The 14,743-nt window shown below is 35.1% G+C and overlaps 1 protein-coding gene across 2 annotated transcripts in view; it reads right to left on the minus strand.

Annotated features, from left to right (window-relative positions):
• Abca12 (ATP binding cassette subfamily A member 12) overlaps positions 1-14,743 on the minus strand; it is a 157,107-nt gene that overhangs the window by 44,455 nt on the left and 97,909 nt on the right. For both annotated transcript variants that reach the window (XM_026402361.2, XM_026402360.2), the window contains exons 20-26: positions 13,584-13,674; positions 11,233-11,412; positions 10,244-10,559; positions 8,383-8,497; positions 1,723-2,052; positions 602-671; positions 379-513 (exon numbers count right to left, since the gene is read on the minus strand). In XM_026402361.2, the coding sequence (XP_026258146.2) occupies positions 379-513; positions 602-671; positions 1,723-2,052; positions 8,383-8,497; positions 10,244-10,559; positions 11,233-11,412; positions 13,584-13,674 (1,237 nt within the window). The remainder of the gene's footprint in view (positions 1-378; positions 514-601; positions 672-1,722; positions 2,053-8,382; positions 8,498-10,243; positions 10,560-11,232; positions 11,413-13,583; positions 13,675-14,743) is intronic.

The raw sequence follows: 14,743 nt of genomic DNA on the forward strand, positions 1-14,743 counted from the left end.
TATATCAGAGAAAACATTCCACCTTTGGTTTTTGGGAATTGGCTATTTCACTTAGCATGATATTCTCCAGCCCCATCCATTTACCAGCAAATGCCATAATTTCATTCTTCTTTAGGCTGAGTACTATCTCACACTTTTATTTGGAAAACTTGGGTTGATTTGCCACTGTTGCATGCTTCTTAATTAACCCCATTTAAAAAAGCCTATCAAAGAGGAAATTCAGCAGTACATTATCTCCAAAAATTTTAGTTAGTTTTGGGATTTGAGGATTGTTTTGAAGATTACATATGGTGAAAAAACTGTTAGAACATATACATTAGTTGACTTACAATCATGACAACCATAAAAGGCATATGTCTGTAGGAGCGATGTTCATACCTGGGAAAACATTCCTGACATACCAAGCAACGAGGAAATAAATGAAAGAGTCTGCAAGGATTAGACAGCATAGCCAGCCGAACGAGGTGGTGTCATCCTGGACAGGGGAACTGTACATATTTTCCCACTGAAGACCTACAAAGTGAACACAGATGTTTATTCTTCTGTGACACTTGTCACAGCTGTGAAAGGTAAAACCTAATTTTAAAGAAAGCGAACCTACCAACACCTTGCTCTTCATAGCGTGCGATATATTGGCTTGCATAGCTGAATGCTGTTGGGGACAGCAGGCTCTGGGAAGAAAATAAACAGCATCGATAGTTCATACACTTCACCCAGATGGACCTTAATAGACTTAAAATAAGGGACATTTTTATAGGTAGCATTGATGCTCACTCTGTAAGTACACTTAAAACACACAAGTTCATTATCAAGCAAACTACAACTGGGGGAGAAGGGGAGATGGGGAGGAGGCAGAGTAGCAGAAAACACATGAAGAAAATTAAGACTTGAAAAACATTTGTTACAAGTCCAAAAAATATATTCAAATTTATTAAATATGGCTCAGCAATTTAAAAAGTAGGTCATTACATAGTAACATAGTATTGAGACCAAAATTAAATGAAAATATTAGGGGCCAGAAGATGTTTTCACTTTGTAAATTTATTTCAGGAAAAAGAAATATCATGAATGAACGTTTACTAAAATATCAATTGGTTGGATACTGTTAACTGCCACAAATTACAAATTTAAATTCTGTTTAAATCCAAGGTATTCAATGATGGATGAAAGTTATTCATTAGTAGGTCCATAAACAGCAGTGTTTTAATATGATGAAACTTGCTTCTTCCTCCTAAATTTTAAACTCAATAATCTTTATTCTCAAATTAATTTAGTTCTTTTGAATGAAAAGGCAGAAAAAGATTTCAAAGTTGATACACATTGCCTATGCATTTGTCTTTATACCTATAAGCTATATTTTGTATTAAAAACCATGACAATTATTCATATAAGAATAGTTCCAATATCATAGGCTCCAAAACATTTCTTGATGATTCTAAAACATGATCTATTCCATTTTAATGGTTCTTTTTTTCAGGAACTTTTTAAAACAGCAATACTTGTTATGGCTCAGGAAAGTGTGGGGGAAAAGATTTCTTTTTCATAGTCTTATGCTTGTATTATATGCAACCACGTAGGAAAACTATCATGATTCTTAAGCTTACTTTACTATCAATGAGTTTCTAAGTTTAGATAAGTGAACTTCAAGCTTGAGAAAAAAAAGAAAGGGGTAGGGGGAAACCTATTCATCTCATACACTGGCCATTCAGACAGTTGACTTACCACGAATACTTTCACTACGTAGCTCAACTCATCCTCAACTGTAATCAGAACAATAAATGGAAAGAAAGCAATGACGTAGATGAGGCTTCCAATCAGAGCAGCAATATTGGTGTTGTTGAAGAAAACACTGATAAGATAGCTCATGGCAATAACTGAGAAGCTATAGTCCGAAAAATACAGGAACAAAATGAACCCATTTGTTTTAGGAAGAATGTTGCCAAACTTGAGTATAATGATGAGAATGATGATGGTAACCAGTAAAAATCCAACACTTTCTATAAGCCAGGCAAAAAAATGACTGCAGGAGTTCACACCCATCATCTTCATGTACTGTAAGAAGGAGAAAGTGTTAGCTGCCTCCAAAGATGAATGACTCCTAAGTAACGGTTGTTTTTGTATCATGACAAAATGTCCAAGTCTCCAAATACATGGAATGAGGCATTTTCATAATTAACATTAATCAAGTATTTATCAAGCTTACTATGTGAAATATGATTACTATACCATCCCACCTCAGACTGTATTTTTCCAGAGTATCCAACATGATGAATCATTTAGATGGTGGTTGCATTTTTAAAAAATTACAATTCTAGGTCTGGGGATATAACTCAGGGGTAGAGTATTTCCCTAGCATGTGTAAGACCTTGAGTTCCATTGCCCCAACACCAAAGGCACACAAAACAATTGCAATTCCATTTTATAACTGGTGTCTAGCTAATATCTCCAGTTTAGACTAATTTAGAATAGATCATCAAATTCATGGTGTCTCCTGCAGAATTTTACAGCATGAATTTGACATTTGTGCAGGCATGACTATTTCAAGCTGGTGAAAAACCATGCTGGTTTAACTTCAAGTTCAACATAGAGATGTAGATAATAAAAATCTACATTTTAAACTAAATATTAATGAACAACACAACTATTATTCTTGTTCCTGAGAGAAATAAATGGACCCAATTCCCAAGAGTTTAAAATTATAGCAGCACAATTCACAAAAGCCAAACAATGGAACCAATCTAGGTGTCTATCAATGGAGGAATGAGAAAGAAAATGTGTTATATATTATACATATGATAGAGTTTTATTCAGCCATAAAGAAGAATGAAATTATGTCATTTGTAGGAAAATGGATAGTACTTGAGAACATTATGTTAAGTGAAATAAGCCAACCACAGAAAGTCAAGGTTTATATGTTTTCTCTCATATGTGGAAGCTAGAGATTATAAAGAAAAAAAAGGGGGGAGTATCTTATGAAAATAGAAGGGAGATCAGTGGAGTAAAGGAAAGGGACGGGGGGAAGGGAGGAAGGGAGAGAAATAGGGAATATTGGGAACGATGTTGTCTAAAATTACAGTTAGATTGTGCACATGTATGAATATATAACAAATCCCACCATTATGTACAACCAATTAAATTCATCAATGACAAATATGGAAAATAAAAATTAAAAAAAAAGAATTCAAAACATGGGAGCTTGGAAGGGAGACCTTCTCCATCTGTAGCATTCACCTGGAATGGAGGTCAGGTTTACCATCCTGTTTTCCAAAAAGACATTGATACACCCATAATAAATTCAGCTATCTGAGATGTCCTATGTTTTTCCTTCAACTGACATTCTTCGATAACTCATGATATCCTCAGGGCCAGATGTTCTAGCAAGGCAGAAAGACGAAGCAGCAAGATCTGTTTGTGCCTAACTCAAAAGATTCTGAATGACCTAAAATCCGCTGGACCTTGTTTGTCCTAAATTTGAGGACATTTGGTATTCTGGAGGAACTTGGATATCCTGCTTTCAAGGTTTAACAATTCCTGATTAATGTTAAGTTTGTGAATCTAATATTCCATTTTTAAAAGGAGCAAAAGAAATGTTCCACTAACACCTTTATAACTTTTTTGTTATTGTGGTTGCAGAAACAAGGATTTTCAATGCTCCTTTCTTAAACCTGACTTGTCTAGGAAAATAATAACAATAGGAAATGCACTGGGTCTTTTGCTCTACGAGCAAAAACAGTGATTTTTACCATCTGGTTTTTGCAACTTACCACATTTTGATAACTCTGCTGCTCTTGTTGTTACCATGGAGACGGCTACCTGCCTGCCAACAGTCTAAGCTGTGGGCTTTAAGCTAATCACCGCTGAGAAAAAAACCTGTGACTTTTCCTTTTAACTTTGCCCTCTTCTTCACCTTCTTCTGTCCCTACTGCTTTTCTCTTCCTCAGTCTTGTCCCCCTTTATGGCTAAAACTCAACCTATGCCTCCATAGGAATGGAAGTCTAGGTCAAGGTAAAAAATTTACATAGAACAAAGATTCACTATGTAAAGTTTTCCCCAATTCCTAGGTTTGCTGTTATTGAAAACAAAATTACACTTGAGTGTGAAAAAAAAAGGCCTCATGGATCTTCTTACAGAAATTTTTTCCCTATCCTTTATTTTATTTGAGAAAATTACTGTGTCATGTTTGATGACTGCACTTCAGAGATATTTATCAATTCCAATATCATGATGACATGCTAGCTCTTTTTATTTGTCCTTTGTGTTATTTGTATTTTGAGGTTTTTTACTGAGCTTTGGACTGCTTGAATATAATTAGATGGGGGAGATATGGAACCCATATAATAATACCATAATTTTATGTGTTCTTAACAAAAAATACTCCTCCCCACTCCAAGTGCAATGTATGTGAGTAGAAGGCAATGTCAGTATATTTTTAAAGGTGAATATCAAATATCTAGGACATATTAAAGCCATGACATGAACTGATGTCAAGTGTATGAACAAGTTTTTCTTCCCTCCTGACTGAAAGCTGCAATATAAAACATGTGCATACCTAGAAATATTTTCCACTCAAGAACTTGTTGAAAGATAATCTGGTAAGATTGAAGAACAAGACTAAAGATGTTTATCATTGTCATTTGTAAACTTTTGAGAGTCAAGATGGTATTCCTATTTCTAAGAACATAAAAGTTGGAGACTGATGATTTTACTTTCTATTGAAACAGGCTGAGTTAGATGCTTCCAAAAGTATTTACTATTTAACACTCTAGCACAAAACTTCAGAGTTAAACTTTAGGATTGGATGCAGTGAGAACAGCTGCTATTCATAAGGAGAAAGAGCGATGAGAACATATAAGTCATCCATAAATTATCCAGATTCACTGCCAACTCTGTGATAACAAACAAGACCAAGCTTGCTGACAGAAGATGGCCTACTGAGGATGGATGGCTGTGCTTTCTCAGATGCCATTAGCTCCTCCTCAAAGTGACAGATGTCAAGTGCCAGCTTCGAAATCAAAGAATCACTTGTCCCAAGCCTCCTAAACTTGCCAGAGCAATTCATCAATATCTGATAAACAGTTGCTCAAGGAAAGCCTCTCTGCACAGTGGTCAAAGCTGGCCCCAGCTTACAGCAAAAAAAAAGAGTTAAGAAAGAGATTCTATAAGATTTGGGGTGAAGGTGTTAACACATTCACAAGAGGCTTATATACAGAGGTTGACACTAATACACAAAAAGAAGTCATAATGTTCATATATTTACATGACAGCAATGTTGTCATTCAACAAGTATGTCATGTACGATTCTTAAGTTATAATGACATCTTCAACTTCAATTTTTAAAAATTCTCTTTAACAATAGAAATTTTATTGATTGACTGATAAGATATAAAGGATGTTGTGATCATTCATTACTTAGAATATTCCAAATTCCTACTAGTGGGGTGGATAATGCATATCAGGAAAACATAGAAAATTATTTAATGTGAATCTCCAGAGGACTAAAAATTTTGCATAATTCTTGGTAACAGCTCACAGATATCTTAAATTCCCTGTGTAAATTGAGAGAACTTCAGAATTCTGTCTCCAATTGAATATAAGCACTGAAAGCCCTACGAATGTGCTATTGGATCAAATAGTTGGAGTTAACCCATAAACATGAAAGAGGTAAGAAAAAAGACTCTTCTCTCTGTGTTATAAAATTAGCATTTTTAGCTTCAAGATTTTATTTGTTAAATGCCAGGAATGTAGAACAAAACTTCATTGAAAAGCATTTTTAAATAGTTGTTTTTAAACTACAGGATTAATTTAAAAAATAAACTTAATGGTCATTAATATTTGTGCTAATTTTAAAGGTCAAAGATTCACTAGAATCAGACCATACAACAAGGTCAAAGATTAATGGCTTCCTTGAGCTTGCAATTAACTTGGTTTTCTTGCCCAGATTTTAGAATAATTACAGAAAGAAAGAGGTAAAATATTGATTTGATTTTTCTTTTCCTTTCTGGTTTAATCTGAATGAGAAGGAAGTAGAAAATGGGAAACTTTATACTTCAACTGGATATAAAATTATGGTATTAAAAAGTGATTTCAAGTTTCTGGTACCCTAACAGATTATCCACCATCATCCTCAAAATTCCTGAAAGGTCTATGCTATCAAAATAAGACCATAAGAGTAAATATTGCAGTGATATGGAAAAAGATCCAGTGGAAGTCAAGTCCCAGATGTGTCCAAGTCCCAGATATTCCATTAGCTAGCCCTGCAGTCCTCAGCAGATCACCTCTCCCTTGTTGTGCTCAGCTGTTTCCATCTTTGAAAAGAAGGAGGGTGGATGTGAACCATGGCCAGGGGAAAGAAGTTGAGAAGGGAGCACCATTCTATTCATCATACACCTACAACTTCCATCATTTTGTTTCATAAATGCACCATATTCTTCAAATTTAGGACACCATCAATTTAAAGATGTGCCACATTTTAAATGTCACCAAGAAAGAAAAATCACCGCCAAGTAAATCATGATACCCTATCAAATGTGCCGTAATTTCAAAGGCCTCAAAACATGAAAAAATTAGCATTTAGAATTGATAAAATGTGTATAATGTGGGTGATTGAGTATCTCCTCTGTTCTCAGAGATCTATACTCTAGAAGTATAGTACTGAGTGAAGTCTAGATTATAAGACTTTAGAGCATTGAAGGGATTGGGCCCAAGTGCACATGGATGGTAGAACTGTAACACTCAAAGAGTGCTACTCTGATTCCAAGTTCAGTGATTTTTCCACCATATGACTTTGACCTCAAGACCAGGTGGTTAAAATTTCAAAGTGAATGCCTATCATATGAAGACACAGAGCTATAAAACAGAAACTGGTTCACTGTTAAAAATATGTCTTTCCTATCTTCAGATGAGAAAGGACTCCATTATGCTCTGATAGTTTTGGGTAACACACATAGACATAGACGCAGTCTAACACAGGATAATAAATACAATGTGTGTGGAATATACACACATATATTATACACACTTGTATGTTTGCATTGACACACATCTGTATACATATATTTGTTCTTTCTACCACAAGCAATGTTTTTTTAAGGTAGATATTTATTTTGAAGAAAAAAAGAACTTAGTTTCCATCACAGTTTTTACTTCAAAGTTTTCCTTTTATCTGTGAAGATTTCCTTCTGAATACCAGGAAACCAAGAGAGAGATAAAAAATAGAAACTTGCAATAAAAAATCATGGTCCAGGATATGGGCTTAAATTTCTAAAATGGAAACCATTGCATACAGTCCTGATTATAGCAGGGATTCAAATCGGTCCATGAGATAGTTACCAAATTGTAACTAAAATATAAAAATGCAGCTATGGAAGTCAACCAGAGCTTAAATAGACAATGTCAGAACTGTTGATTCCAACACTGGGACAACCCAGCAAGCCTGATGCTAAACCAACCAAAACTCGAAGCAGTGACTTGTGCTTTATCGGGAGAAATAATCCATCGCCCAGGAGAAGTGACAGGATATGTCTGAACAGTCCAGTGGACAAACAGCTGACTCTGACCTTGTTATTTCAGATTTTCAGCCAGGTCTTGCAATAATCAGTGTGCCCCCCATTTTGAAACGTTTCAGCTTTGTTTTCATGATTTTCCACAATTGAGTAAGAATGGACTCATTATAGGACGGGCAGATAAAACAATTGCTATCTAAATACAATCTAAAAAGTACATACTGTTTTGTCACAAATTCTAAAAAGAAGTAACATATTTTGGATTGGGGTTGATTTTTATAAAGAACATGCCCAAGAAGAGACCATGCTTCACATAGCAAGTCCTACTTTCCACCGCTTTAGTAGTATTAACCCTATTAGCTACATAACATGAAATTCTTAATTTCCTTAAATTAGGGTCATTGGGAAATGGAAAAGAAGGTGACAAGGTATACTGGAAAGAAACGTTCCTTGAGAACCAGAATAAGCCACACGTCTGTATCCATATCTATAGCATGTACATTTGAAGTTGTTTAGTTACCATGCCAACAATTTTCTGCCTTAAAAGTTATTGTTGTTGTTATTTAAACTTCCTTTGTTAGATTCTACATCCTATAGGTAATTTGGGGGCAGAAAAATACTCTTAGGATCATAATTATACTCATTTTATTCAAAATTATTCAGATTGTTTCTCAGAAGTATTTACTAAATGACTTTTATGTTGATTTTTGAGAAAACAGGATAAGCTGCCTTTGTGATTTGTAAAATGTTTGTCTTTCCATTTTACTCATAAGGTATGGGTTAGGTTTTCTGAGTTTGGATAGGCGTGATGAAAATCGTAGTAATTAACTGTTCTATGAATAGGAAAGAAAAACATAATATGAAAACATTCCCAACATACCTCATGAAGCCGGAGGTCTTTCTCATAAACAAGCTTTTTTACAAAAGCAGCTATAAATACAATCCAGGCAACCATGAGCACAATTGGAAGAGAATAAGAGACACTGGTTAGGAAGCTGTAAAACAAAAACAAAAATAATCCAGTGACCAAAATGAATGTCACCCTTGCAGATTGTAGTATGTAAAAAATACACTCCCTCCTACATCGAAATTATTTCCCACTTGGAAATTGAGAATAATAATATGACTCCATTATTTATGAAACAGGGCACTAGCTTAATAGTAGGCCCATGACTTTCCTGCTGTAATGCTGCAGGACGAAAACACATCTCTGGATTGTTAGATAAAGTTGCCATATTATTTAAAATGTGTTTGAGTGCCCTGTCCGAGAAATAATTATTACATAGATGTAATTGCAAAGCTCAAAACTCTTCTGTCTAAACGAAATTCTTATCTAAAAGGCAGATTGAAAATTAGGTGATGATTGGTTTATCTAACTAAAATCTGTATCTTCCAAAATTACTGTATTTATCTACTCTTAGGAAGCTCATAGTTATTATTAAGCTAAATATCCCCAAATGAAATATAATGAAATCTAAAGCATTTGATTTAAAATACAAAGAAAAAACTTGGACTTCTCAAAGGAGCCCAAGGAGATGTTACATAAATAGTGTAGAAATGTCTTTTTTGGTAATGCACTACACTAGAGGGTCACTGGAAGACCTCATTAAGCACCGGGTGTATTCCTGAGTGGCCAGCTCATGACATTTGAAGGTTCAAACTCACGGTCTATTGTGCATCAGAAACACCAGAAAAGCTTATTAAAACACAGATTTCTGGATCCCTCCCATAAGCTTCCAGTCTAGTAAAACTGAAATAGACCAGGAGTTTGCTTTGGAAACAACCTCCCCAGTGCTGCTGCTGGTCTGGAAACCTGGTTTTGAGAAGTACACAGCCCTCCTGCAGCTGAGGCAAAGGCAGTAGTTTTCAATGAATTCTACATGCATCTGTTATGTGTCTTGGGCTCCACAGAAGCTCTCATTTGGAGAAAGGTCCCAAGGCCATTTTCTTTTGTATTTTATCAGACAAAAGAATTACCCCCAGGTTTCCCAAGAAAATGCAAATATTAATGGATCATGACATCACTATCATTCATTATCACTTTAGCATGCAGAAATATATCACCATCAGAGAGATGGGTGTTTTTCAGTGAGGGAGCAGTGGAAGGTTGGGCCATATCCATTTTATTTTTCTGGGTAAACTGGCACGAGATAAGCATTTATAGACCATTTGTCAGATAAATTTCATCTTGGACCAGATCCAGGCTTGATGCAATTTTCTGGCTCTAGAATTAGGAAAAGGAACCCATTCATTAATAACAACTCTCCTATAATGTTCCTTCCAAGTGATTGTGTATTTTAGATTTGGTCTAGTAATAAGGAGAAAATCTGGTCTGGTAATCAGAAGGACTAATGCAGTGTTCACTGCGTATCTTAGTCAAGTTACTTAATCTTTCTGGACTTCAGTTTCATCTGGATATTATGGACTAAAATACCTACTCTCACTTAATAAAACTGTAGGTTGTTTGATTGGACAAATGAAACAATATGTGTGGAAGCATTTTTGTAAAGAAGCCAAACTTTACATGTGCCCTTGCAGCTTATGATCATCCCCCATACAGAATGCAATTACTTTTATTTTTTAAAAAGACATCCAGGCACCCACCATTTTAGGTACTAAGCAGATAACAAAGGTTTGGTGAATATTTCCCCTGTCCTCTGATGTGTGTGAAGGAATAAACAGAAATGATTTCTCAAAAAAGTGGTTGGTCATTAAGAAAGGGCTTGAACATGCAGACTTACTTGTCCTTCATGAAGCAGGGATAAGGAATCGCTTGGACCTGGACAGCTATTTCCTGCGAGTTCCTGCCTGTTTGCAATTCAATGATTGCTCTTTCAATACTATCCTGTAAATAAATAAAGGCCCTGCCATAGATCTGGTTGTGTGATGGAGAATTGTGTGGCCCTGGGGCCCAAATCTTGGTTCTTATGCTCCTTGTGGTCTGGGCGGTCTTGAGGCTCATACGGATGGTATATTTTACGACAGGAGGAAGAGAGACATTTTCAGAGTCATAGCCTCCATCCCAGCTTCTGTTAGAAGGAAGCTTAAAAATAACACCTAAAAATAAAATAGCAACAACAGCAGAAAGGTTATTTTATGGGTGACATTATTCATTGTTCAGAGTATACATCGGGGGCAGCCAAGGAGTCAATGGAGTTAGAATGTGACAGTAGGCTCAGGACCCTGATTTACAGAAAAGACAGTTCATAGGGAGTGTCCATCTCAGAGATTCAAATTTGGGAATTTAAGAATATCATCACAAACTAAGTGAGGAGGCTAAATGTGACCCTCTAAGTTACTTATTATAATTTCTGAAAATCTGCTTTTTTAAAAAATTTTTTTATGTGGTGCAGAGAATCGAACCCAGTGCCTCATGCATGCTAGGCAAGCACCCTACCACTTGAGCCCCAGCCCCAGCCCACTGAAAATCTGTTTTTTAATGAATGACCTTGATACTATGAGATCTTTGATCATGGCCTCAACTTCATATTTTAATCACGTAACTTTTTATTCTTAATTTTACCTACACCAGTGAAATCAGACATGGTCAAAGCCCCTGTTACATAGACTATATGGTTAGTGCTGCACGCAGGGTTCCCATTCGTAAGAACATCAGAGAGAGTGAGGACCTCCTGACTATTTTTCTGAGTTCTAAATGAAAAAGGTAAGGAAAGAATTTGGCCAATTTTAGTACAAAGGAAATCTCAGACCCTAACAGAACAGCACTTACTTCCAAAGAGTTCATTGCTTTTGTAGAGCCTTTTGGCTTCTCTCTCCATTTCATCTATGGTTTTTGCTCCCTGAATACGGTCATATAACACACAAGAGGAAATATTTACTGTCAGGGAAGACAGTGTGTTAAGCTGATCAATGATGTCAATGTTGTTCTCTAATTTCAGCCTGAGAACATCTAAAAAAAAAAAAAGGCAAAGAGATTTTTTTAAAAAATTATAATCTTTAGTTAGCAGTGAGATAAAATACTGATTTTTTCTTGGCATATATTAAACATTACCTAGATTAGAATATGACATTGTAGAGTTTATTCTAAAAATAGCTGTCCTATACCTAAAAAATGTATCTAGCTCTGCAAAAAATTCATTGAGAACATTAGCTAGTTACAAACACAATAAATTTGGGTTCAAAGAAAGATACAAGATAATTTAAAAGTGTATTGTTATAATTTAATTAACAAAGGATTAAGGGTGGATATTTTTTAAAACTTGTACATATAATTAAGAAGAAAACTATAAACTAGAAATGACAGTTTAGGATAAACAGAAATGCCTACTTTGTACCAGGAATACGAAAGTACAAATTGAAACATAGGAAAGTCTTTTATAGAATGTCTAGAAAATATAAACCACATCATCCCCTAAACTGTGAAGACACATTTTAGGTGTTTGAGGATCTGAGCTACATAGAGTTAAGTCTTTCTAATATTGTTTGGTTTTAAACTTTATGTGAATCACCTCTATTGATATCTGTCCCAATCTAGAAAAAATTATCAAGACTTTATTTTAGGTAATTACTCTGGAAGAAAGAGGAATTAATTGTTCTTCAACATTATGATTTCTGAGGAAACCAACAGAGACAAAGGGTAAATATAAAATTGCAAGTTAACAAATCATTTTGCCAATTAAATTTTTACTAACTAGATAATCACGAATACTGAGAAAGCTGTGAATATCGTAAATTCCTCTTCACAGAATCAAACATGTCTTTTACATTGTCGAAAAGATGAGTAAATTTCTCACAGAGAGCAACTTTTTAAATGCATTCAAACATGAAGCAAAATGTACTTATTATTTGATGTAGATACTGGTGGGGGAGGGGCAAATTGTGGTGGAACAGTGGCCTCCAGCGGCCAGTGGAAATCAACTCAAAACCAAAGGATTCTTTAGAAATGCTGGTAGACCAAATCAAAGAAATGGTCTTGGAGCTAAGTACTCCCAAAATTTAAATTATAAAACCCTTTAGATACGAAGTTACGTGTGTGTGTGTGTGTGTATACATTTACATATACATAAATCTCATTGCTACATTTATTTCAATCATCAAATTCTAAACTTCATCTTATATTTTAGAAGTTATGAATGGTAAAGTTTATATAAGAACTTTATATTTTATTCCTGATATTTTATTCAAGCAGTGCCTCACTGAAATGATACTTTTAGAGAACAGATCCAACAATATCTTTTCTTAATCAAACCCAGTTGACTGTCCTAAAATGCACATGATTATATGTCATATAAATGTAACATAATTCCTCCTTGTTGGTTTACTATCTAAGCACTTAGGTACCAGCAGTATGGGGGGAAGGAGGGGCATTTGCTCTGCTACTGCCAAATTCTGATGCTCTCAATCCCTTCCTCATACAGTGGTTGCATAGCAACAGTGAATCAGACACAGCCTGAATTAGATGTCTTGCATCCTTTAGGTTGAAGGTAGGGATGTGGCAGAGGTAATGCAGAAGTTCAGACAGCTTCCTTTGATCCTCTGCAGCCTGGTCCTTTTAAGTGACCATGAGAGGAAGACCCAACCTTGAATACTGATTTTAGGTTTATTTTCCTTAAAGTCTGCACATGGCCTTTGTCTTGCTTTTGCTAACTTTTTAACCTCTTCCAATTACATTCTGTGTTATTCAAATGATACCAAGACCAGGAAACATAAAATGTTAAATGCAAACAGAAACAAATCATTTCATCTTCCCATGTCCTTAAGGACTTGCTTATCATCAAATTATCAAAAAAAATTTTTAAAAAAAGGAAAGGAAAAGAAAACAAAAAATAATGAGCCCTCTTACTTTTAACAACCTATGATTGAAGAAAAAACTGCACTTATTAGAATATATTGCAGTACAATTATTGAAACTAACTATAAATAAGTGATGTCCAATTACTGCTTGTAATTGTAAAAAACTAGGAAGAAGATGAATGGATATATCCAGGATCTCAATTTTCTTTGCATAACTAACTAGAAGCTACATATTTAGGAAAAGGGGAGGAACGTTTTCACATGGGACAACATTCTTTGCAATTTTTACATGACCAGTAAATGAAAGTATTGTGCAACTGGACTCACCGAGTTCATCTATCTGCTTCAGTAGTTCCACAGCATCAAGTCCCACCGAGAACTTGACAAAAACTTGCACAAAGGGGTTCCTTAAAGTATTCTAACAAATGATAATTGATAATCAGTTTTAATCCAAGAAGAAAACATGCTCAATCATTGTCTCTCTAAAAACAACCACAGTAAAATGTAAGCATAGGTGGCCTTATCACTAGACCACCTTGCAAAGGCTCCCATACAAATCCTTGGGAAAGAAGAAGTATACAGCTGGCTAGGATTAACTTGAAAGTCTGGGCTTTGATTTGTCCATAGACACAAACCAGTTAGCATGCTACAGTGGTCAGATATGATCATAATTACAAGATTAAGAAGTCATATGTAATTTAGCAGTCTTTTTCCATACAGCTATTACATAGATTTCTTTTTAACCAGACTATGGTGTAGCACATGGTGGAATTTTGTTCTCCTAAAATAAATAAAAATTTTCAAAAATCATGATGTCTACATGGAATCTGACACCACACTTGGTTTGTATTCTAGTTACTATTTCTTACTTTGAGGTTTTTGGTAAGCATCCAGCCCCTCCCAACACCAGATTGCCTTTCTATAAAATAGGGATAAATGACTCATCTCACCAGAAAAGTCAATGTTTTGTACAATAATAAGTACAGCACTGATGAACATGAAAAAATGTATTGATGTTAAAAACAATTGTTTTAAGATATAAAGATTTTTTCCCATTTTCCAAATTAGAGGATATAACTTCTATGGCTGAAGCATTATTACTAGCACTTTTTACTATGGAATAAGTCCTTTATCACTTATTTTTAAACCATATTTTATGGTAAGTACTATTATTTGTGTTTGTGTGTGTGTGCATGCGCATGTGTGCTGGGCCTTGTGCATGGTAAGCGTGCACTCTCCCAGTGAACTATAACCCCAGCCCTGTATTATTGTCTCTAGTTGACAAAGCTAGAACTAAAGGTATGTCAGTTCTAAGAACATACAATTAATAAGGGCCAAGGGGACAACTGAAGGAGAAAATTCAACTCAGCGAAAGAAATGCTTATTTATCTTATGTGTTAACTTCTGACCTAGTTTTTATGTGATCTAGGCTTACATTGGTTGTCCTTTTAGAGCACAGATTGATACTACTTATAATTCTGTCTTTC

This window comes from Urocitellus parryii, chromosome 1 (assembly GCF_045843805.1).
Source record: "Urocitellus parryii isolate mUroPar1 chromosome 1, mUroPar1.hap1, whole genome shotgun sequence".
NCBI lineage: Eukaryota > Metazoa > Chordata > Mammalia > Rodentia > Sciuridae > Urocitellus > Urocitellus parryii.